Genomic DNA, 27315 nt, shown 5'->3' on the forward strand with positions numbered 1-27315 from the left:
TACTTTATTTTTAATGAATCCAGAATCTGGTCGTTTTTAAAATTAGGATATTAAGTTCCTACCATTCTTTTTCTTAGTTTCCAACATACTGTAATGATGAAGTTCGCCTTTGTAATCTTTGTCCGGTGCAAGAAGTATTGCTCAGTGTCTTCAATAAATGGAAACAATGAGAGAAGTTTATTTGTTTAATTGTACGCTTTCTTGGCAGCACGGTCACGTACGTAGTTCTTAAAGTGCTCTAACTTCATGATTGCAAGTTCCAATCCCACTCGATAAAGTTGTGCTGTGCCATCTTACGTAGCTGAAGTACGTATCCTCACTTCCAAGGAGCCAAATGGCATGTCTGATTTTTCAGATTTGATTCTAAATCCAACCAAATCACAGATATTAACTCGTGAGGTCTGAATAATAATGTTTAATATTATTAAATAAAAGCTTTAGGTGTTTGCCGGACCTTAGTAGGCTTCTGATCTGTAATCTGAGCAAAGCACAACACAACTGATCTCACAGATTATGCACTGATTTCTCCTATGGACGTAGGATCAACAACCAGAAGCTGTTTTATAGAAGAGAGACCTCATTACACCAGTTTTATTTTATCATGCGACACAATTTTCGAACTTACACGAAACATTGGCGTACGCGACCAAGCCAAATACAAGGCAAAACTGCTTTGTCTGATGTTACAAACAGTTCGCCAACTTTTTATGTATTCCACTTTATTTAACTTCGTGTAACAAAACCAAGAGATCTATATGCTGTTTTATTAAGGAACATGAATTTGAATAACTCATCAGTGTCCTTATAATATTGGTTTCCGTTACGTATAAGTCTGATTTCCTTATATAAAAACTAACAATGCTTGCATAAAACAATTCCCAGAACCATTTTCTGAGCTGCAATTATTTCGTTAAAGAAGTGGCAGACTTTGTATTTCTCTGATGTGTGTTTTTCTTTACATACACAATAGTATTTAGGTCACAGACGTTTATATTATGCGATAATGAAACGAAAATTCTATACCTGCAGCCGGCCATATATTTGCTGTGTCATTATTAAACATCAACGGAATGCATGTTTTAGAAAACATTTCCGTATGAAAGAGGAACTTCAGATATCATCCACTCCAGCACATGGATTGTATGGGATTAGTGAAACTGCTGTGTGACGAAATTTCTAGTTTTGAAATCAAAGCAACCCTTTCATTGTTGTTTAACATAAAATTAATATTCTTGTGTTAAAACATTAGCAAGGTACCGTGTATTTATTATTCTTCGGAAGCTATAAATAATTTAACTTGGCTGTTGTGAGGTGGTGGGAGACATTTTACTGCGAGGTACAATCTTGTGTTCCGCTTGGAATACTTCGCTTGTTTGCAAGCCAAGCGTGATGATTGCTACAGTAAACAGACTGGTAGCACGCGTTCGTTCCACGGAAATAAGCAACAAGGTGAGGGGCCAGTGGGGGAGGGGTTCTTTTTAAATGTCGTGACCTCACGTCATGAGGTCGGTCAGTAGATAGGAACTGGTTCATCACCGGTCTTTCATTGAGCGAGAGGAAATTAGTGGCAAAACAAAGTCCTCTGCATGGCACGAATTTTGGTATTAAGTGCTTTCGCAATGGCGATGGGGTTGCCTACATAAAATCTATTAATGAACATTAAACTTTGCAAGGAAGTGGTCTTAAGAGAAAAGTCCAGCGACTCAATTCTTGTTGCCCATTCATTTGTTCATGAATTAATTAGTTTATTCATTCATTTATTTGAGCAGGTAAGGTAGTAATGAATCCGGATTTGTCTGAGACTAGGTCATTCCTTTACAAGTGTAGGAGCTAATGTAATTCCTGATAAACCACAGTAAGATTATCTGGTTTTTAAAAAATCAAATTTGAAGCTGTCTGATTCCCATAGCAGAATATGAAAAAAACGTTCAGACGCAGGGAATATTTTAGTAGCCCGGTATTGTCGGCTCTGAGCGTGTTTCAAACTCACAACTCACTTGTATTAAGTATCGCGACATAGCTGCAGTTACTGGCATCTGACACGCCACAGGCTACTGAGGAACCTTGTAACCTGGTCCCCCCCTCCCTTTGTGTCGATGTATTTAGAGGCTTCGTTGTGAAATTGTTGTTATTAATTCAAACCAACGATACCTTATTACTATAATACTCGGGGAATATTTATTAAAATGTATTCAGTGTATTCCTATACTTTAGACTGTTCATTTAAACTATGCAAGGGGTGGGGGTGGTTTTCAAATAACAGGATATTCAGTTTGAGATAATCCATTCTGGAGGCATTGCTATAGAAAGAGCTGTAACAACAATTAATGAAATTAGAAGACTTCTATGAATATTTAAGTACTATTCGTCTTGGTAATCAATACTATAATTAATAAAACAGATTTACAAATTTTCTATGGGTTTATGTGAAAATTGATATATAATTAGTAAGTTTCCGACGTATTTATATTTTAAAGTAAAACCTCGAAAAACTGTTAAACATACCTTATTTACAAATTTGTTGCATAGAAGCTGAAGTAGTGTTAAGATCTGGTCGATTATCCGCAATCATAGACGTCCAAGACCAGTCTTTCCTTTCGGTTGATATAAATAAACTATTCTCAGACACAGGAATTTTCCATGTATCAGATTTTGTATTCTCTTTTTGTATTTATACAAACTATATAAGCAGTCAGCCGCGCCAGTTTTGAACAGAGCAGTTGGACGTATGAATCAAATTGACCCGGCTGATCGCCCATGAAATTTTATATCGTTCAGTTTCTGTAAAAAGCTTCACGTCTAATATGTCACTTTCCTTTTTTCGACGTTGTAACCTACTTACTATCACGCAATTTGTTACCAGCCACTATTTTCATGATGCTTGTGGTTGCCTATATGAACATCATCAATTGCATAATGCATATCTTACGCTACATAAATAAATCCATTGTCTTTTCTTTTACTTCAACAGTGATTACAATTTTTTGCATTCTAAGATTTAATGTTTTTGTCTATCTTGATTTTTCAAAATGTAAATCATAGTCTTGGAAATAAAAGGCTATGCTGGATTTAAGGTTTTCACTGCGCGGTATCTGAAGATGGATGTCTTCTGGGTTGTAGCACGATGAGTAACTTACTCATTGCCCTGAAGATGGTGGCGGCAAGGACATCTGAGTTGTTAGTGAAGTTCTGCCAGACTACACGAAACTACAGCCCAGATGATAGCCATCAAAAGACCATATTTTGTTGGCAGGAACAGAATTGGTAAAGTTTCTGTTGTCGATGTATGGAACTGTTACAATCTAACTTCAGCTTTAACAAAGCGCATTAGGTGACCTTAAATATCTTTCTGGAGGATAAAGATTTGAAAGCTGCCCTCGAACCCGAGTTTTCCCTCGCCTAGGATAATCCGACTGTAACATTCTTTTGGACAGCGTGGATTCTGTAAAGACGAAAATTCATACCGTCAACGTAAATCCAGTGAAGTCGGAAATGCTATTGTAATTATTTGCATTTGTAAATTGACGAGTGTTTAGAAAACATGTAACATATAAGTTGAAGGAGAATTTAATTTCATCATTATTTCCTTTTTAGGATCTAAAATAACACTGTCGTTTCTCATTTTACTTTCAGCACATAACTTAGCGACACGAAGCCTTTCGTTTTATTTAATTACCTCTACCGTAGTAAAAATGGCCTTCTATCACTGTTTGCTTTAGATAGTTAAACGACTTCAGATTATACTGTAAAATCTGAATTAGAAGCACTGTTACTACACCGCAAAGCAAATAATTCGTGTCATAAAGACAATAGTTCGTATCTCATATCTGCTCAATGGTGTTAACGTCCTCGTATGGAATTTGTTGGATTCCTCGCTGAAATCTACGAAAGACCAGCCCGTTTAAGAGTCATGCACACATTAATGACGCATTTTACTTGAATCTAGTGTGATGCTACTTAATTTACATTTGACATCTGGTCTTCTTGTAATACTTGAAGAAGTAATTAGCATTTATATATCTCACGAAGTACAGAACTTTCATAAATTGGGTGTGGAATTCGCAGCTATGCTGCTGACGATCTGCTTTATGACGCAGCAGCTAACAAAGACACGCCATTTGAGAGACGTCGTCACAAGAATGAGATGGCTGTTATAGTGATAATCGTTTTGTCGTTCTGATAATTCCAGTTGAGAATAAATTTTATGTATTATAGCCCCAAGACAAGCAGTTTTCGTGATCCAAGTTTCACAACTCAAATAAACTTAAAGCTGTAGTACATGATCAGATTGTAAGGAAGCCTTTAGGAAAAAATAAATTTCTGATAATAATTAGGAATCGTTTCTAAATGCGTCTATTTTACTCCGAGTGGTAAAATAACTTATTCACGGAGACAAAGCGCAGGTATTAATTTGTAAAATTAAGTTTATTTTAAAGTCGTCGCGTTGACAGGTCTTTTAAAAGCGTTTCCTTATATTTATCAGTGTAGCAGTATATACCAGTGCTTATTCTGCATTCTCGTTTTGTGCCATTTTATGATTTATATTCGATCACGGCTCGTTCTACCTCCACTCCTTCCAAGCCGTTCTTTTCATAAGGAGATCGTTTATATTTCAACGAACCTCAGACCTCAGTTTTTCCTTGAATACGTTACATTGTATTCGAGTTGAAAAGTACAGAATCAAGATACAAACATTGTATCAGGTTTCTAAGTTAGAGAAATTGTGGAATTTTTACAATGACACTAATTAGTCACTGTAAAATAAGAAACTAAGAAATTACCATACTCAGGTCTAAGGTATAAAATAAGAAGAAGATGGCATAATATTTTTGTCACTTTAGTTGGAATGACTCGAAATAACCTCATTTTCTGCGATAGGTGACGGCTTTTTGTTACCGTTAACTGACTTCAGATGTGCAAATTTATGCAGTTAATTCCGATGTCGGTTAACTTTATAACAATAGATTTTTTTTGTGAAATATAGAAGGTGCAGTGTTTCTATTTGATTTTGATTCTGAATGGTAAGTACTGCATGGGTTCCACAGTTCAAGTTGCCTCTCTTTGTACTGTGTACAAGGAGTTTAAAACCGTCTGAATGTTACACTTGTATTTCAGAGGACTTTTCGTTGAGTGCAGTAACAGTGTTTCGTTCTAGCAGGGTACAACATTCGCCTGATGAGTTAAAACTAATTTTCTTCCACTATGAATGTCGTGAGTGTGTGTTTGTTTGTTGTGCCAGCAGCTTAAGTGTTACGTTTTTCGCATAAAATACTACAAATATTATTCAGTATCAGACTTGTAATCTGATACTCAGTATTTTATACTAGATTTTTCAGTTCACTAAAACTGTTATAAGGGTTTAATTCTATATTCCATAATAATTACTTAATTTTTAAATAAAATCCCTTAATTTTATAGTGAAAATATTGGAGTTGATTCTTGAATTTATTTGAAAAAAATGTAAAAATTTTAAAATTCGAAATTACAGCAAATTTAATTTTTCGCTTCGGATAGAACCAGATTGCTGTTTCGTTTTAAACACTCCATTCAGCGAAGGAAACATTACATGTTGGGCACAAAGGATTCACTTTAAATCTGTCTGTTTTGTCCTATTAACGCCTAGCAAAGCCATTATAATCAAGCTTCAGATGTAGGTTTTTCATTTCAGTTACTCGATTTTCTGTTCCGCAGGCACACCAGAGCTACCCTCGACCACAGAATTAGTTCCTGATGCTAACCCTACTGTCGGTAAGGCTTCATTAGAGCAAACTTTACCAGCTTCCTGCTCCAATAACACGCTTATGTTACTCACTCTGTCTCACAAACCTAGCGCCCTGTTTTCATGTACCTGACTAAACAAATAACTGCTACATATTAACAAATATTCGTGGCACTTAATTTAATTATATTGTATTCCTCGTCGTTCACACGCGTTATTTTTGGCAGTGTAAATTTACTGTACTCGAAATCAAGGAGACAAATTAATTGATATAAATGTAAAATGACCGAATTGTTGCGGAAATGAAATTTGGACTCTAATCTCTCAGTTACCCCGGAAACATGACTTAGGACTTTTCAGTGTTTGGTCTCTGTTATGTGGACCACTTGAAGACACGAAATTCTGAACTGGTGGAAACAACGAACTGTTTTAATAGTTTCGAAAGCGATTCAAATGTGTTCATGTATAAAGACTTGAACTGTTACTGTACTCTGTGTAAATTCTGATTATAAAACAGGCAATTTCAAGTTAAAAATTCTTCGCATGAGACATATTATTATAATGGTGAAATTTAAGTCGTACGTAAATTTGTAGCAGTTATTTAAGCTTGGTGTTGTATTAAATGTATTATTTACGGTCTTATCTGTAGTAATTGACAGATTTTGAATTGATCTGTTTTCTTATTTCGTGTCATATTCTAACGTATTGGATAGGAAAACCACTTATAATCGAAACCGGCCCTGTTAAAGACGTTACTATAAAATGTAAATCATCCTTGATCCTAAGCTTATAGCTTGTTACTAACTACAACGCCTACAGTTTTATTTATTTCTGAACAGGAAAACGTTTTTTTCCATTTTTTCGGAACAAAATTCAGTTTACCTAAGGGTCTATGCGACTAGCATCAGTTACATATAATATAATTGTTTATAAACAGCATTATGTTGTCTCTGTTTAATAATTGTGCGATCCGTAATTCGTAAAAGTGCTTAAAACACTAAGCAACGAAAGTGGTGAAACTATTTAATGTCCTTGTTCGCTTACACATATGTACTAAGTACTAAGTAGACAGGTTAGATTTGCGGCACAAGAAGTATTTTTACTTTCCGAAGGAACACAGAAGTTGGGTTATCGGAAATAATTTAAATTTATTCGGAAGTTTCATTAGTTTCTGAGTGTAGAAGGAAGGTGTATTTCTGCCTTTTTTGATGACTTCAGCGTAGGTGGAAGGAAAAACTAAAAAAGATGTAAGTTTTGATTTTTCTTCAGCTCTTCTTAGCCGAATTTCATAATATTTGATTAATGAATAAATTTGTTGTGCCACATCATGCCCCATACTTTACATTGTATCAATAATTCAGTGCCAGACGATACTCGCAGATTGTAAGGTGGGAGGCCATTTTGCGAAAATCAAGGTGTAAACCATTTCAAGGAAAGAATGGACGAAAAGTGATTAACAAAAGAAGTAATAAGAAATTAACAAAGAAATATAGAAAGCGAAGGCAAGATATCAAAGAATGGAAACAAAGAAGGAAGGGAACAAGCAAAAAGAGAAAGAGGAAATAAGGAAAAAAGTGAGAAGGAAAGATTGATCTGCAAATAAGTTAACAGATACAGGAAGTGAGAAGGCAAGTAAATAAAGAAATAACTGTAAAGGAATGAACAAAGTATGAAAGAAATGATGAAGACGAATATAAGAAGAAGAAATCGAACTGCAAAGCAAGAAACAAGAATAGAAAGGACGTGGAGAATGAACGGCAAAGAAATAAATAAAACAAGAACGGAAGTGACGAAGGTAAATAAAAAGAAGACACTGAATTTAAAATAAATAAACAAAGACTAAAAGGAAGGGAAGAAAATAAAGAAAAAATAGATTAAAATGTGAGGAAATACGTACAAAGAGAAAGGAATTGGTGAAAGGAAACAGAAGAAAGGAGTCTCAGCTGCTTTCCACACTAAACTCCCCATTCATTGGGATTTCTAAAATGGAATACAACTACGGAAAATACTTTGTGGTAATTCCTCTATTATGGAAATTGGTATTTCTCTACTGACTGTAGGAAATTGTTGTTATATTCGGCTTGTAAAGGAGCATTCAGCGATGTAAAAAGCTTGTTTCCCAATGTGCCTGAAGTTGGCTGACTTGCTTGTTTTGTATTCACGCAGTAGTCGAGTTCGAGGAAAAAAAACGTTTTGCAAATGCCACGTAATCATATTCATGAGTTCACTTGCCCCCCTCTGACACACGATAATAAACAGAATGTTTACCCTGCAAGTACACGCTTTATTCGTACACACAGACGAATAATGGACACCCCACGGAGGCAGTTGTGGTATTGCGTGTGACGTATATGAATTAATATAGCACATGACAATTTCTTACGCGCCGAGGAATCAAATCGCGAAATAAAACACTACGTTAGGCGAGAGGGAGTGCAGTAGGTCAGACAAGTACGTTCGTTCATGTCAACGTCAGAATTCGAAATCAGTAACGTAAACTTTACCATTGGTAGAATATGACGTATGTATTTTTACTGCTAATGCTTTTGAAAAATTAGGCTGCGAGTAATCAGGTGGTAATATTAATGTAATAATCAAACTTAAAATGCTAGATATTAAGGAATCCCGTTGCTAAGTATCTCTAGGAATAAGTTACAAAAAACTGTACAAGATGCGACAACAGCTCTTACATCACGACTGTCACGAATTTGACCTCTTAAAATTTAAGTCCGACAAATTTCGGTATTCGATTTAAATTATATTTAAGCCGCGTTAGTTTGGTACTCATTTCCTGAATTTCACGTTTATGTACTTAAGGAATACTAAATGTAACCTTATGGATGCAGAGTTTTGGAAGAGAATAACTCTCCATATTGTAATTCATGTGTGGGTAGGTCTGTAATTTCTGTTGTAGTACAGCTACAAGTAATTACCTTTACCTGTTTAGTAATGATAATCAAAGTCCCGTTTGCTGATAGTGTCAATCTCTGAATAAACCTAGATCAAAATTTAATTTCCAATTAATAACCCACATGTGTAGTATATTCCCCAAAATTCCAGCTTAGGTGGAAATTAATCCTGTTTCTCCACTTTACTTACATCTGATAAACAAATGCAGTCTGCATGTTTCAATGTTCTTAACTGTCAGTATGCACCATCGCACAACCACATACGTAAATAGAGTTTTATGTGAAAATTCTCTATGTATTTCTTGGTTGTTTTGCATGCATTTTCTGGCAATTATTTCTCCCTTTACTCCTTGTATGGTAAAAATAAAAGTAGGCCACTCAATACGGCAATAAAGTAATGAGTTTTGTGTGAGAATTCGATTATATTAAGATGGGCGGTGCATGTAGCATGTGTAGGAGATCTGTGATATTCGTACAAAATTTTAATCGTAAAATCCGAAGGTAATTTATCACTTCGGAGATCTAGGCGTATATGGGGTAATAATATTAAAATGTATATTGTTAAGAAAACGATAAGGGGAGGATATTGACTGGATTTAGCTAGCTCATGAGGGGACAGATAGTGGGCTGTTATTGTAAAGGTAATGAACGTTTAAGGATGTGTTATAGACCGTATAATTTAAAAACAAATTGATCAATAGCACGTTAATTTTAATTATAGTGTATACATAAGTGAATCAATCACTGGCATGACCTAACTGGGTATGAAGCAACATTCTGTTGCAGGAAGAACTGTGTTAGTCACACCATTAACAGGGCAGTATATTAAAGCAGAATGCCTCACGTGACGATTCATATTACAATGTGCGTACTGATATTGGATTTCGAGATTGCAAACGTTCAAAACATTTTATGTGTATTTTTCAGATTCTGGTTACTTCCATTGAATTTGTACCTCGGTACCATCACACTATTGCTGAATTCACAGTATCTGTTTCACTCGCCTTAGACACCCATGTAATGAGGAGTAGTTATCAGTTAATAGAACAGTTATAGTCTGGGTGAATGAGGTCGTGCTTTCTTCTTGATTAACAAAACTTTCTCAACCAAGTAGTTATGCAGGATTGGAAGGAAGGTACAATGAATCTGCCTAGTTCTACTTTAAGATGCGGTCCCAATAGTTGTCATAATCGACTGAAATAAACCACAGTAATCTTCAGTACAGTCGATCTTAGGGTTGTCTAATTACGAAATAAGGGCGGTAATTATGCTGACTGCTTAAATACCTATATGTGAAGTTCGGTGCTTATTATGTGGAAGGATCTTGGGAGTTTTTCGGAATGGGTGGTGGGGGCTCAGATTCTTATCCGCTAGGTTTCGGATGTTCTGTCCCTGGTAGGAAATACTGCCGGAGTAACAACCTGACCACTCATGTGTGTCTGTTTCTGACACGACAATATTTTCCACGCTAAATGTCAGGTGGAGTGTACAAATTCTGCTTCGTGTCCGGGACGTCCCGGAATCAAATATCGGCTCGGAAACCAACTATCCTGATAGGTTTCTCATGATACTCCTCAGAGTCTCCAGACAAACCACGTGGTAGGCCGTTAAATTAGGCCACGATGACTCTCTTCCACATCCTTTTTAACTGATTATTCATTAGTAGTCTTATTATTCGCCGATATATTGGATCTAGCTGAAGAGGTACTATAAACAGTATTTTCAATCAAAGAGAACGTTACATTGTAGCCGACAGTTTGGTCTCCGTGGAAGGAAATTTGAACACATAAATAATGGTTCCAAGCCCGATGTCACAAATCAAAGGGACGAAGGGAAGGCGGTTCAGAACTTGCCACTCCATCGACTCCCCTTTGATAGAGTTTCCACCCTTTTCTACCCTGCTGTAACTTGTAGAACTCGGTCAGTTAACGCTGGTGCTGTAACCTCGCGACAAGATACGCGTGATAAGTTGAACTGGATATTATTCCATGGTGAGTAAGTGAAGTGATTGTTTATAGTCAATCATTGTTATTAGGGTGATCAAATCAAGGGTGCTGTAATGGGCGTAACATGCAGAACACGTGGAAAGGTAAGAAATATGAACAAAATTTTACTTAGAAAATACGAAGGGAAGAGACAACTGAAGAGACTTCGGAATAGATGGAAGAATAATATTAAAATGGATATTAAATACGGTGTGAATGAAGATATGGCTCATCGTTTTCCTAAGACCTCTACGAGTTCTTGTGAACAGCGCAATGAACTGTGGTTATCCGACTGTGTGTGGCTTTGTGATTACTAACGTTTCACAGGAATGTTGGCCTGAAGATGTAGGCGATGTGTTCCTGTGAAATGCTGATAACCACTTATAAGAGATAACACGGAGTTACAACCCAGAAGACCTCCGTATATCTTCACAGCTTTAAGGACCTCAAGCCTCATGCGACAATGGACTTTCGAGTTTAATAAAGGAGGGTTGTTTTGAATAGTCTTGCTGAGATCAGCTTCCAAACAAAAACATCCACTGTATAGACAGTCGCACTTGTATATCACAGGGTTTTGGGTCGGTTCTTTGGATAATGAGAGATAATTGTGGCAGGTTTTAGAAATCCAATATGGCCCAGAGCACGGAAGACTTTATTCCTTAGCAGAACAAAATAATTCTTGCAGCACACGTTTTTAATTGTTTGTTTATGTTAAATACTGTGGATTATACAATGTTTGCAAAGAGATTTTACAGTAACAAAAACTTAATTGCCGGTGTTTGTATTTAAAATTCACATTGTTGCTTTTCCTTTGCAGTAAAGGATATTTCAGGAGCGTCACATCCTTTCGGAGCGCTTATTGAAATCGCTTTCTCCGTCCGTCCGTCCGTCCGTCCGTACGCATGTACGACTCGAGAACGGCTGAAAGGTTTTATTAACACTTTAAAGCCGAAGATTATGTAAATAATGTTTTATAATTCAGTCCGTATCTCAAAGAAAACACTATACGTCTTTATAATGAACCTTTGCTAATGCTACGCTATAATCCCAGCTTATAGCGGGAGTCATATAGAATCTATAAGTACCAGATGCAGAGTTATTTATTGTTGACGTAGGCGGTACATGTTTCGAATCGTTCCAGTGTTATTCAAAAGTGGACAACGGGCACTTTGCATGACGACTACTCATATGCGTTTATGTGTTGTTAATGAAATGTTATTAGTACGGAATTACTTTGGTAGGTGCCTTTAACAGTTTTATTTTATAAATTTGGATCTATGCTGACTTGTTATACGTTCTTTGCACGATGTGTGTTTATACCGCAATGCATGAAAAACGTTATTCTTTTCAAATGTGAAGAGTTAGATGAACATCTTGTATTATATCGTAAATTACATTCTTCCAGTGGCGTTCCAGTAACTTTATATTTACTTAACCAACGTTTTAGTGTCGTGGGCGAGTTTCAATATCGCAACTCCATCCTCTCATAAACAAAATTATCAAAGATAATAACTTTTCATCATTGCATTGTTTCATGCAATCCACCTGTTCAAAATAACTGTTTTACTTTCTTTGTTTCAGCTAAGAAATAATCCACCTTTTTACAGTTATGTCACGTAAACAGCAGATCGATTCTAAACTATATTTTTATACGTATTAAGTTACGCCTACTTCATTTCACTTGTTTCCACAACCAGCAGTCCCAGTCCAGATTGTGGTACACGGGCGTTAAGCAAAACTTAAAAATATAAGTAGGGAATTGATAGCTTACTATAAAATGTTTGGGAAAGGTGTGCTTAGTATATTTCATAAATAACAGTGTGACATAAATGCACCTTCATCGTAAACTTTTAAGATAAGTAGAATATTGAATTTTTGGCCGTTTCGACATGATTCTTTTATACTAAACAGTGAAGGAAGATAAAATTTGGTCTCATTATGCGGTTAATGCTTGTCTACACGTATGGGTATATACGATGTGTCTGTATTACATTTATGGCTTATTTTACACGTGACTGTTAGGAAGAAAATCCATTTTCTACAAGAAAATACATACCCATAGAATAAACTTGATAGATGCTTTCGAATGGATCATGATAGGATTCGAGTGAGGTGCTGTATTGTGTTACTCTTACCGATAACATTACAGTGTGACACGGGAAGTGACATAGGGTATGTGGAGAAACAGGAAATCACACAAAGCATTTGTACACAACATTTATCCGGTATCAGAATTCAATCCTAAAATTTCTCTGATACTGCTCAATATGTATTATTATCGAATAAACGTATTATGCTTAATGCAATAAACATTCATTGTATTACATTCAGTAATCGAGAAAAACAATTACTACCATTAGAAGCTGAAATAGACTTAGCTGATTGAGATCGGTTTTTCTGTTCTCGACGACGGGGCGGTAACAGCCCAGAAGGATGTGTGTGTGTGTTGCTTGGCTGTAGCAGTGATCTGCTTTTCTCGTCCAAACTGCGGGCTTGGGAACGTAATAGGTACTCGACGAGGCATACGCCTAGTCTGGTCTGTCAATCGACCGTGGTACTGGTGATGAAACAGAGACACGAGGATGGATGTACAGAGGGACAGTCCATCAGTTAGTCTTCATGGCAACGACTCCAGACACACAAATCGGAAAAATCTCTGAAAGGAAACGTGATAGGGTTGCACTAAACATCAAATTTTCTGTAAAGGTTTTGGGATAAGCGTTGAAGTGGACAATTCTGATATCTTTTAAACAGAGACTGCCCTCTATCCTTTCCTGTGTCCTGAAAAAGAACGTGTTTGTTGTTCATTGTTAGTTTGTCGTTATATTATGTAATACTCGACGTTTTCAGTAGTGTTAATTAGGTTTTCAGAATAAAATAATTGGGGAAAATGTTACGTAAGATCGAAGAGAAGTGATTTATAAAGTGGAGAAATTTTAATATATATATATATATATATATATATATACACATATATACTGAAATCATACCAACAACAAATTAGTTTTGAACTTTTATTTGAAGTAGATACTAAAGTAGGAGAAACATGGGTCAGCAACCCTTACGACGAAGTAACAAGAGAATATCATTAACAACGAGTAAGGAGCATAAAGCAAATACATTCCCAGAGGCATTCTCCTTATTCTATCGATATTGCTTTCGCTTTTGTCCACTTAAGTTGGACATGATTCTGTACTTACCTTTGCGGCACTGTTGCCGTAAATGAAACACGTCCTATCTGATAGCTTCGAGTCCCATTCCTGAAGCTACAAGTAGACAAATATTTGAAATCTCTATTGTCTATTGCCTTTAAGCAGGTGTTTACTGTTTAATTCTTAAACATAATTCTTCGAGGCAGCAACTCAAATTTATCCCCTTGCTTATTTAAGCATCTCGTCATAAAGACGTAAGGAGGAGTGGAAGTAGTCTGTCGTAAATATTTTATTCCAAAATGCCAAAATAAGTACAAACCGATAGAATGGATACGCAACAGAAAGAACTCGAAAAAGATGGATTACTCTTCTAACCCAACATTTATGCTTCTTACAAGTGCTAGACGGGTCTTAGATAGGTCAATACTTTTCGGATATTTAATCTGCAGTATATGCCTAAATGAATGTGTGTACCTCACGGAGGTTTAAAAGCGAAGTCTGTTAGTTTATTCCTGTTAAACTCCCATAATCAGACTGCACCTCAAATATAGACAATATTGATTTAAGTTTAATCGAGTTAATGTAAGTAAGTTTGAAGTGAAGAAAATTCAACTTTACCCCATAAGCGAGAAAGACCGCGTTTATTTAATTTTTATACTTCAGTGTACAGTACAACACATTATTATCATTTGTCAAATACTTTTAAAATTTGACGACTTCTTTACAAGATGTTAGTACGAAGAAACACACATGGACGATGCTGTTAAGACGTATGAAATCGAAGTTACTTCAATAAAGTTAAGTCACTATGTTTCTAACACAGTGCATGGTAATTACTCTGATTAGCTTTCCAACACTTTCAATTGATTTAGAAAATTAAGGACGTTTTTCGTTGATATATTTTAATAACCCTGATAGAAAGTGGTGGTAGGTATACATAACATCAGTTTTGCGCCGAATGGATTTAATCATATTTTTCTCTATTCCACCTTCTTGCTGTCAAGTTCTGGGAAAAGTCTTACAGTAGGTAGTGACTCACTACGACTTAGTCTCGATAACTGTTCTAAGACTCGCCATTCGTCGCTCTGTGATTTGAAAATTTAAAAAAATAAAGGCGTAATATACCGGAATTATTTGCTACACTGGTGATTAAATGATGTGCTTATTTTGGTGTGAAGATGTTGCATAATTGTGTCAAACTTCCTACATTTAAAGAAGATTTCTGTCTTCTGGGTTGTTGCGCTGTGTAGTCTGGTCGATGTTAACCAACGTTTCAGAGGTCATACTGCCTCCGTCATCAGGGCGATGAATATGCCAATAGGAACCAACCAACCAACCAACCAAAAAGCTAACTGAGGGCGGAGGCCTGCGCAAGCGCAAGCATCGTCCCTACCTAGGTGAAACCATTCCTGCACACAAGGCGCATTGCTGGAAATGGTAAACAGTCTTAATATAAGAAACGGAAATTTTGCTATCGCTAACAGGGTTACGTCGTGGCGGGAGCCTCGACCATTCAAACTGGGATCCGTTGCTGCTGATGGGAGGTCATCCCGTCAGGCAAGTTGTCCAAAGGAATTTGGTTGGTTGGATCTCCGGGGTTTGAACCCAGAGAGGGAGGGGCCGTTTCGGCTGAAGGCCTCTGCGGCATGGGGGGAAGATCACTTCAGCTGATGGCCTCCGTGATCGGGGTGGCGGGCCGTGCCCCTATTAAGTTATACCCTGGCATTCGCCTTACAACTGAGGAAAAGCACGGAAAACCTCAGTCAGGGTAGCCGAGTAGTCTAACCACTCGTGTGCCGACTTGGCCGTCTTTTGGGGACGGCCTCGGCTGGCCTGCTGAACATCGGTCGCCCTCGGTTGCCCTTGGGCGACCTCTGGCAGCCCTCGTTCGACACGAGTCCCACTGGACACAACCAAAAAGCTAACTGAGGGCGGAGGCCTGCGCAAGCGCAAGCATCGTCCTACCTCTCTCCAGGCTGTGCCGGTGGGGATCTCGTCCACTCCCAATCCTCCACTGGACTTTCACCATCATCTCCTGTGCAGCTACTTACCGCCCTGATGTTAGAGACAACAAACACCGCTGAAACGTCGGTAAACTTCTACCAGATTGCATGGCATTACAACCCATAAGACATATTCAACATAAAATTTAATACTTAATAATTTTAAGAGAAAATAGATTTAAAACAATAACCTAGATGTCATGCCCTAAGTTAAAAATGTCTTACTTATTGAACGCTATGAAATGCAAGTATTAGAATGTCATCGTGTTAATACTTGTCTGATGAATCACTAACCTCATCACTGAACCTATTGTACTCGGGGGCCTGTCGTTTGAATCTCTATGGCCATTGCTGTGTCAAAGCTTTGACTCTGTAAGAATCAATCATGTTGGAGCCAAGTATTCTGTTACAATTTAGACCTAAAACCTCCCAAACTGACTGTGATTTTAGATGTCAGACCCGGTGCATTCTTGTGTTGAAAGTAACTGTATCTTACAACTCCCACTTTTTTGAGGCATTGTTCATAACTGTTTTCTATTTGACGTCAGTAAATAGTGTTGTGATTGTGGCCAATATTTCACTGCTCGCTACAAGTATTACTGTAGATTTCTAATTGTTTTGTTTTAAGGGAAAGAATCAGATAATTAAGACCTGTCATGTCTCAAATATGATATGCACGTATTTTATTTCTAAGATTTTGGCTCTGATAGAAATGGGTTATGCACTCTGATAGAGATTATAGGAACTTGGTATTTGAAACGAAATCTTGGCGGCGTGTTTGATATTGATAAGCGTCTAGTTACCAAAATTTACAAACGCAGGATCCGTTTCCACTCATTGTTTAGTTCAGTTACACACCTAGCTTCAGGTGAATTATAAATCGTAACAGGTTGCATGCCCCATTGCAGCAGCTACAGTGGTAGGACTCACAATATATCAAGTTTTAGCCGTAAAATGTTGTGAGAGCTTCAGATGCATTCACTGAACTTGTCTTCTTTTAACTTGGCAGTACCGGTAGGGCTACGAGTGCATTTCTTTTGTATAAAATACGCAGAGAACCCAGCACTGTATTCAACGCCATACACATGTCTCCAGTCTTTTTGCAGCATCTTAGTTATAGTTTATACTCAGCACAACAGAGAGAGGAACACGAGAAAAGAAAGAAATAGAGCTCTCCAGCGACAGAATGACGACCATTCTCACTCTCGGGCAACGAATTGTCATGGACATTGGCATTGCGGATGAAATATATTTCCACTTCGAATACATAATGCAAAGTAAAATGTGACGTAGAACACTGGAGCCTCGCGGCTTAGGGGATAATTTTTTGCTGTTGCCAAAATCTTTTCTTTTTTTTTGTCTCTAAACTTCTTTTCGCGTTTCTTAGCAGGGGCTTCCGCTACTATATACCTCAACGGAAATATCTACGCATTTCTCTTCAGTTCTAAAGTCAAAACTTGACTGGTAACGTTTTATAAAACTTCGCCAAGTTGAACAAAAACGATTTATCTATCTAGCTCACCATTTATCCAACAATCCACCCCATCTTTTATCCGTATCCATCTTCATCCATCACCAATCATCCATTCGTTTGTCCATCCGTAGTGAACCATTTATTCTTTAATATTTTCTGTTTTCTGTGTCATATAGTCTTTCTTTACTACTACATCATTTTCCATCTTCTCATTTCTCTTGTCTCGCTTACCTCCAGCTGGAGTTTCTTTTCTTTTCTCTACGATTCCTTTGAAATGCAGTTCTCTCTTGCAAGGACCGCGAATTATGAAATGCGTCGGCCCATACAACTGCAGTTTAACGCACTTTTGCGTAGGATATCTTCACAACTGAAATGCTTTCTTGAGTCTCTTCCTTTATAACATGTTTGTCTCCTTTACGTGAGACCCGTGAATGAGAATTACATTCATTTATCACTCGTTTTAACGCATTTATTAAATAGAAAAAATGGAGAATTTCAAGTCATGGCTTACAATATGTAAGTTTCTATATCTGGATTTATTGAACCGTCTTCAAATCATCATCGCACGAAGAAGGAGACATTCACAGACGGAAGCAGATGAATTAGAATGTCTCTAAATTGGAACCAGGACGAAAAAGATGAGAGTAAACCATAAACTGTGTGTTTTGTAAGAGAAGTTAAGTGTGACGTGTGACGTAAGAATGGGAAGGGTCAAAGAAAGGAAAATAAAAGACTCCGAGGAATAGGAGAAATGGAGGCTGGTGTTGGCAAGTGTGATCGTCAACTGTTCTGCACTTCGTAGCAAGAAAGGGACTCAACAGAGATATTGTTCCTCGATGAAACAAAAAAGTCAAAAAAAAGTGAAAGAAGATAAAAAGTTTGATTACTCAACGAACTCAGGAATAGGGATAGGAAGATAATGAAGATGAAGGAAAGACGAAAGAATAAGAGGAGTCTGTGTACTTCAGCGATCACCTTTGAAACTAAATTTATGAAATAAAAAATGTGAAAGAGTAAAAATGGCTCGCCGGTTGTCTGTGACGTTTTGTAAAGAGGGAAGATGTTCCTAGCGTTCGGAGTGACAAATTCATTGCAATTCAACTAATATAAAGGCATGGACTATCTCAGCGTGTCCTAATAGTGGCACCAGAAGACCGGTGGAAGGGTGCAGACGCTAAAGGAAGGGCGAAACATGAATGATTTAAGAAACGTTTGGAATCGGGAGAAACATCTGCAGAAATTAAGGAATACATTTTAAGGAAGACTTCATCGTGTCGAGAAACATGTAGGAGCATAGTGACGGAGGATGTGTCTAATAAATATCGCGCGCTGCTGTAAACAGATTACCCGACCCAATTTATCGGATTCTGACTCACGAGAAAAGAAGTCTTCACATTTCTTGTGCTGTGAATATATTCGTGAATACGTACATTAAGTACTTCTTTCAGCCTATATATTTGAATTTTCCCACAGTTTCGAAGGATATTTCAGCCATTTTTACAGCAAATATTGTAGTGTATTCTTTTGACGAGATTTGAACATAAACTTGGTTTTCTCTGTGGCTGCTATTCATTACTGATGCATAATAATATAGATTATATTTGACCAAGAAGAGCAGAAGTTAAATTAGTTCGATATCTTTCAAGGTAGACGTCGAGCACTTACTGTAAATTCCTTTGAAATCCGATCGGCGGTTGAGATTAAACGTGCAAGCGAAGAAACTGAAAATACTTTCCTGCACTTTCTCCAAAAGACAAAAAATAATCTCGAAGTGGAGAAGGAAATGTGATATGTTTGGCATTGTGCGTTAGATTAGAGAGAGAGGGTGCTGGTAAATGAATATAGTCTTGTTCCCTACCCACGCTGACATATTTAACGTCTTTCCATTCCACTTTCTGGCAGTCGCACCGAATGGGGAAAGCTCTTCGGTATAGAAAATGAATCCGTCCTTCACCATTGTTTTATTAATCAATCGTTTGTAGCTCATGACGCGTGAAGAAGCGTTGTGCTCTTGTCGGACAGTCAGGCGTTCTGTGATCCGCTCACTGGATGTCTCTAGAAAGAAGGAGCAATATAACAACCCCCCTTCCTGCCCTGCCAACTCTAACCTCGAGAGTCAGACGACTTTTGACAAATAGTGACCATTTAACTTCACGAAGTCCAATAAACAGCAAAAAGAAATCGTATCTGTAACATTCATGCTCTTATTTTTTTCTGTAATACAACAGTTGTTACACGAAGTTTTTTTAAAGAACTGAACATGTTTGTATGCAAGACACGACAGCAGTTTTCGGATTGATGACGACGTCATGAAGTAATTTTAAAATATATCATTAAACTATTAATGATCTGTGTTACTTAAGCTACGAAACCCTGGGTATTCAGTGTAAGCAAACGGACACCGTCATCGCATTCCTGATCACAAACACGATTGACGTGCACCAGGACTGGTTATGCCGCTTTCAGCGACATCCGTTGTCCTATATACCGCGTAATTTTGCTTTCGAAAATCGTATGAGATGTCTTTTGATGTCCCATCCTGAGATTGCAATCGTCTCGCGATTTCCGGTTGAGTGGCCGTCTGTGATGGCAGCCTCTGTCTTGTACGGGTCGGAGATGCAGTGAGATATCCGTCCAGATCGAGCACGCATCGAAGATATGTGTTCAAATAATTTTAAACTCTGGGCTGTTCCGAACGAGATCGCAATCTGTAAATTTCTTATATTGAACAAAAATGTGTTGTTTATACTTTTAGATCCATTCTCTCACCGCAAAACTGGCATCGTACAGAAGTATTGGCGCAACGCGCAAGTGGTTCAGGATTTATTTTGTTTAAACCTGTTAACAACGAATTCACCAAATCCGCTGCACGTAAAAGAACAGTGAATTTAGATATTTAATTTTAGTGTATAAATGGTTTTGATTAGGGAGAATGAAACCAAAGTTGGTAACTGGTGTGTCCCAACGGTCGTTATTAATCGCTTGCCGAAGCTCAACTGCAACAACATTGTACTTTCCTTTACGGCTTATGGAAATGAATCTAAATCGTTTAAAACAAAACGTTGTTGTATCCTGTAATTCCCGGAGTGAGGGTGGCGTAATACATTAAAGAAAAACAGTATAAGTTCCAATCTAACTAATGGTACTAATTTATTTTCTAATAAATTCATTTTGCCGACGGCTGCCTTGGTGTAAGTACTCTGTAAAGATAATATCTGCCCTATCAGTAATCCTGTGTGTTGTCAGGAAAATTCAGTCCAAAACAATGTTTACGATTTCATTCCTGGATTTCTGTGACAGCTTTATGTTTCCATAGTGCGTTACAGCTAAGCCTGCACTTATAAATTGTACAAAATCCATTTATGTCGTCAGAATTGCAGTGTTAGAGGTAGGTTTTTCAGTTCTCAGCCGAAATGTAAGAAAATCTTTCAGCATATCTAGAAAATCTCTTCTCGGAAGGGTTTCAATTTGGCGGTGACAGTACTTATACATGCTATGTCTCCTTGACCAGTGTAAGTAGCCATCTAGTAATTACAGTTGTAAGATTTGAGGTTTTCACAGCGGTGAGTATGAAGATTTCTGTCTTCTGGGTTGTTGCACTGTGTAGTCTGGTCGATGTTTACCAACGTTTCAGAGGTCATACTGCCTCCATCATCAGGGCGATGAGTATGAAGATTTCTGTCTTCTGGGTTGTTGCGCTGTGTAGTCTGGTCGATGTTTACAAACGTTTCAGAGGTCATACTGCCTCCGTCATCAGGGCGATGAGTATGAAGATTTCTGTCTTCTGGGTTGTTGCGCTGTGTAGTCTGGTCGATGTTTACCAACGTTTCAGAGGTCATACTGCCTCCGTCATCAGGGCGATGAGTATGAAGATTTCTGTCTTCTGGGTTGTTGCGCTGTGTAGTCTGGTCGATGTTTACAAACGTTTCAGAGGTCATACTGCCTCCATCATCAGGGCGATTCTTAGTATGACGATTTCTGTCTTCTGGGTTGTTGCGCTGTGTAGTCTGGTCGATGTTTACCAACGTTTCTGAGGTCATACTGCGATTCATGGTCCTGATGACGGAGGCAGTATGACCTCAGAAACTTTGGTAAACATCTACTACACTACACAGCGCAATAACCCAGAAGACAGAAATCTTCAATTACAGTTGTTTATATACTTTATCTTTGTTTCTTATCGAGTTGCTGGATATTCTGAAAAATGTTTAAAAGTTCAGATATTAGGGAACGATGGAAACGAACAAGAATTGCATTTACAAAGTTATTCGGAACTGTTTAAATTCTGGGAATTCTTCCCATAGTGCACTTCAGAAACGTTTGGCTTTACGTCTGTTGTATTATGATTTTAAGATCTATATTTTTCCTATTCATGTGACTGATGCAATCCTTAGTCTCACATGATGTGCAAAACACGAAATATGTTTGAGCACAGGGTGGTGAGGGGAGCTTTTAGGCTCAGAACAAATGACAGGAGGCTGGGGAAACAGTTTGATTAGGAACATGGAACCGTCACAGAATTGGATTACGATGGTAAAATCAAAGAGGATTATATAGGTACGGGTGTTTAGCACACACGGGAACACGAGAAATGCGTATTAAATTTCTATTAGCGAACCTAAAGAGAATAAACTACTCGGAAGACACGAATCTATGAAGCAGGTTGTTGAAGAGGATTTGAAGAAAATAATGTGTGATGATGTGGACGGTACTCATGTGGCTCAGGATAGGGACTACCATCTGGATTCGTGCACACTAATTAATGTTGTGTTACATAAAATGCGCCGAGTTCTCAAGTTTCTGAGCATACCATCAGCTTCTCAAGAAAGAAGCTGCTTCTACAGTTGAACAGTTTGTTGGAAAATAAAGAAGTCGAATAAGTTGGCTGTTCTTCCTTCATCACGTAGGCGACAGATAAAGTCCTGTAGTATATATATAGTCACGTACGTTTCACTTACAAGAATATCAGTCAAGCAGAAGATAAGTTTTGTTAGCTCGTGCTATGTGGCTGTGATCTGTACGTGTGTAATCCACCCTCCTTCTGTTGAAGTCTCGTTGCTTTGTCGTCTGATAGATCATTGCTCTTCTTCACTTTCTACCGTCTTTCTCTTTATTTCTTGACGTCTACTTATGGATCCGCATTCCTCTGCTGCTCTCCCAAGAGAGGAGAGGGTAATATCACCCATCTCTTCATCCCTCAGACACAGGCTTCGCCCCTCCTCATCTTCACTTTTACTCCAACGAACCAACCCCTCAAGATGCATAATGACGCCAAATAAAAATTTAATCTTCTCTTGATGGATTTATAGCAAGCTTTCACTGGACAGGGAAATTTATAGCGCATTCATATATTAAATATGGAGGAACATGGTTAAAATCACGAGCGTTGGAACTTCCTTTCTCGAATACGTTACTTTTATATGACATGAATTTCACGAATAGTCAGTTGTCACTATATCGTAGTTACGCTGGTCTGAAATTTGCACACCGCTGTATGAATTTGCTGTATCGAATACGACATTGAAAAATTAACACAAAAGTTTTGATATTTGTTTAAAGTTGCAGATATTCTTCAAAGTTCTGTGTGTGTTTCAAATGCGATAGTGCATTGATTTAAGCCATTATGATTTTCAACAGTGGGAGAGAAATGTATGTGCTTTCATATGAAAACCAAGTGGACGGAAAAAAAACTCAAGGTTTTAAAAATTACGTGTCCTTGATTACTGTTCGCGCCAGCTTTTCAGGATCGAATTCGGCGAAAGATAGAAATTTGTAGACATTTTAGTATTAAGGTATTGAATTTTGAGAGTGACCGTGATAGTTTTAGAGAGACAATAATACATGTAAGATTCTCTGTGAAGGAAGGTAAGTTAAAGATTCCCAGCATTTTTATCAAAGTTGGCAGATGTGGTAGGTTCTTGAAATACTCATGATTTCTCACTGGATTTCTTAAATTGCAGGAACAAACTTGCACGCCAAATTCAATTCTGTTGAAATATAAATTCGTTATTAGATTAGATTATACAGGCTTTAGGTTATAAATAATTTATAATGCACATACATTTTTATTCGCCTGTGTATGACTATAAAATCTGTAATAATTGTTTAAATTAATTTTAAGTAACTACTTATGTGGGGAATGGTCTTCCTTGAAAAGGTAAAAAAACTCAACTAGTCAAGCATTTACCCTAGTTTTACGGAACACGAAGGTTGATTAATGTGTTCACAAGAACTCCCAGTGATCCAAGTCCTGAACCAGATAAATCCAGTTCAAGATCCATCTGAATGTTGTCTTGCCATTTACGCTTAGACTTTCCAAATTGCCTTTTCTTTAAGGTTTTCAGATTAAATTTCGCATACACAAGCCCGAGGTCACTGTCGTATAACGAAGCCGACCAAATAATTCGAGAGCGGGGTATAATACTTTAGACAGAACAGATGTAGAAAGAGGAATACTTCCTACTTTTAAATCTGTTTCGTATTTCGTATCTGTGTGTTCATTTATCCCAAAGCTCTACGCAGCATGTATACACAGGGATAAGAAAGATACATCCTTTACTCAGATTCAAACTCAGAAAGAAGTAGCAATAACGAAACGTGTACATTTCGATATTTCAGCGTCCACGCCGACTTTAAAGTCAGTAGCTGATATTTGCTAGACTTAGCGTAAAGGTTTATCGAGTATTTCTCATATGAAGCTCGAATTGCCTCCTTTTTATAACATGCTGTTAATTCAGCCATTTACTGAACGGTGAAGAAAGAAAGAAAGAAAGAAATGCCTTACACGTGGCGTGAGAGTCATAATGTTCCTTTTTGTATAATCGACATTTTCATAAAATAAACTTTCGTAGCCCACACAAGAAGGACCAGCTTAAGAGCTTTTGAAGCTTTATATGTGAGTGGAAGTTCATATGTTTGACGGGGATGACAAGCGGGCACTTGACACAGCACCGCGGTCTTGTTTGGAGAAGTTCAGCTTCATATAGAGAGTTTGTTCCATCATATTGCAATTCCACAGAAGGCCTGTCTCTCCCTACACGAAAATTCCATCCCTAGATACCACTCTCTAGAAGGATATAAAAAAGGGAATAGGCAAGCATTTAGGTCAGCAAAGTCAACAAGGGGCACGCACCCTTACTAGGAGGGACTCCACTTACGCAGCGAGTTGAATTGTGGGTGGATGGGCTAACGGGGTTATCACCATTTGAACAGAAAGAGAAGAGGGAATGTGGCAAAGTGTAGCAGGGGGGTCTAGCTGGAGGTTCCGACCAATATATGTACTCATCCATTCGCAGTTCGGCAAACCTCACTTTCTTAAAAATTCTGACGTTACAGTCATAAATATTAAAGAGCCCTACAAATTTAAGGTGTTTTTACATGCAAATGAGTTACAACCAATTGCAAAATTGGCCTATTCATTCAAAATTTACGACGTGAATGGTCCTTTTAATAGGCATTCTATGCTGTCGTTGGATAGAAATTTCTGGACATGAATTGTATTTGATGGTCTTGTGAGTTGTGTTGGCATGCAGTCTTTTAGTTTCAGTGTTGTCGGAGAAATATTATGCCTATAGATTTTACCCTGATGGCGGAGATAATACGTTCCTCTGAAATGTTGTTAAGCACGTATCTAAATTTTGTTATAAGTTATTGTAAACACAACGGTGCTAAATTTTTAGGTTACAGCTAGCAACCATCAGTCCGAAGTAGTTTGTACTTCTGGAAAACATGAACACAAATTAAAGACTAGGTAGGATTTGAGGTTTTCGCGGTAGTAAGTCTGAAGATGGTTGTCTTCTGGGTTGTAGTCTGAAAGAAATTCATCTGCGTTTCAGACGTCCGTGCTGCTTCCATGATCAGGTCGATGCCACCCGAAAGACAGCCATTTTTAGAAATGGAAGACTAATTTATTATGTTATATTTGTTGGTTTATAATTTCTTATCTAAAAACTAGAAATAAGGAAAAGGTATAAATCTACACATCTCATTGAGATAAAGGTGGTTACAAGGGAAAATAACGCAAATGCCATGAGCCTAAGTAGGCTCATGTACTTTGTGGATACCTGTTTTAATTGTAGTCATGTTTAAATATAAAATTACTTAACAGAGTGTTCGTTGAGCGGAGTTTGAAAACCCGAACGCCTTAAAAAACCTCCGAGCACAAGTTGTGATTCCTAACAGCAGGGTCGTTCTACTTTCTCTGAAGTTTATGAAACTTTTCTAATTTACTTGGTTGCCTGCTGTTGCCTGGGCTCTCGGTGGAATGCCTGAAATATTTTGATGGCGTTGAGAATAAGCTCAGAATTGTTTAGAACCTACCTCTGTTAGAACTGTTTAGAACCTATCGCTTTTAAAATTAAGTTTCACGTATGAAGTGCACTTCGATATATTACAAAAGATGTTTATTATTCTCTTTAATACTGCGACTTCCTGTAGGATTGACTTTTTGAATTGAAACGTTTCACTGAACTAAAAGTTTATATTTCGTTCGCACATTGCTGCGCTGTTGGTAGTAGTGTTACACTTTACACCTCCCACCAAGTGTAACTGTTATATTAATTTTGCCAGGTTTAATAATAATCGCCCACTTTCCTGACATTCTGTATGATATCTCTTTATTACGGTGAGTATGATGGGTACTAAATCCATTGAGTGCGTAGTTAAATAGACTAGGAACAAGTAATTTGATAAGGGCACAGTGGCGTGCTCTGCTTCCTTCTTGAAAAGTTATGGAACTTTAAATTTCCCGTCGTTTGTGAACCCGAGTGTTCCTAACCGTTTTAATCCGAGCCCGCCATTGGTACTTAGCCAGATGAATCCAATCCACTCAATATATTCATGTTAATATTACATCCCATCTTGACCTCTTCCGTCTGTTTCTTCACCTCACCGGCTTTACAGTATCAGATTTTTACGTACTTTTGATCTTTAATGCAAAAGAAAGTCTTAAGGCATAATCCCATCTTTATTCTAGGGATTGTAATGGAAATTGCCGGTAATACACATCTGATAATCATCGGCTACTTTAAATCTGAAGGGAATAATTTAATCAACAAACAGATACGACACGTCTAATTGTCTTTCCCAGTGATTTATGATTTCGAATATGAAAACTTGGTACGTACTGTTGTCTCTTGTCTGATATGTACAGAGATGAATTGTATCAAATTGTTAAAGAATTTTCTGTGCACTTGACATAATTAAAGTACTCATCCAAATAAATTAATATGTAGCAGCCAATTAAAAGTTACAAGTGGTAAGAAAACTAATATTTTGTAATGAGAAGGGAGGATACCATTCTGTCCAAACCACAATCTTTTATGACCGTTATTAACAATTTAATTTAATTCTGTTTCATGTATTTTGGCCTTTCATAGTCATAAGCGACGTTTTATAAATTGCAGTAGCATATTCTGATATAGAATTCTCAGTATTCACTAGAGTTCTACATACCTGTCGTTATTTACGGATTCCAACTTTTTCACCTATCCAATGGCGATCGTGATAGTTCAGTAAATGTAGAATAGACAAAGCAGCATTGTTTTATGACAGGCGGGCATTCTTTCTCATTTTTATTATAGCAGAGACATATTGAAGTAGCACAATATTTATTCTAGATATTATTATACCTTAGCGATATTTCAGGAATATGATCTTAAATTCATTATGACACCAGAATTCTTGTCTTTTCATGCTCCGTCTCAAAATATGCAAGACATTAGTGTAATATAGTGTTTTACGGGGATTTCAAGCTTATTCTGCTTCTCGAAAGATGTACAGATTTCAACGATGATAGAATTCAAAGTACTGATAAAATGTCTGAACTTCCTAGAGATGAAAGGAAAATTTCACCAATGTTGTGATGGACGTTGTCCATTATGTAGAGTAAATTTATTATACACATTTATAGAGCATATTAAATTTTGAAATGATTCTTAATTTATATTCTTCACTCAATGTTGTGGCGGCTTTTAAATGAAGAATGTCGAGGTGGGCGGAGGGGAATCGTAACTGTACGTATGTTGATATTTGCCTTGAAAACTTCAAGGGAAGAAGCCGCTTTGGAGAACTAT

At 37.4% G+C, this 27315-nt stretch overlaps 1 protein-coding gene across 2 annotated transcripts in view; it reads left to right on the top strand.

The window, feature by feature from the left end:
- Positions 1–27315, top strand: part of LOC110835460 (uncharacterized) — a 127726-nt gene that overhangs the window by 51793 nt on the left and 48618 nt on the right. For both annotated transcript variants that reach the window (XM_087355532.1, XM_087355533.1), the window contains exon 5: positions 5692–5748. In XM_087355532.1, the coding sequence (XP_087211658.1) occupies positions 5692–5748 (57 nt within the window). The remainder of the gene's footprint in view (positions 1–5691; positions 5749–27315) is intronic.

Source organism: Zootermopsis nevadensis, unplaced genomic scaffold (genome assembly GCF_977971745.1).
Source record: "Zootermopsis nevadensis isolate Lab colony 2312 unplaced genomic scaffold, Znev_1.0 Znev_ptg000024l, whole genome shotgun sequence".
Taxonomy (NCBI): Eukaryota; Metazoa; Arthropoda; class Insecta; order Blattodea; family Termopsidae; genus Zootermopsis; species Zootermopsis nevadensis.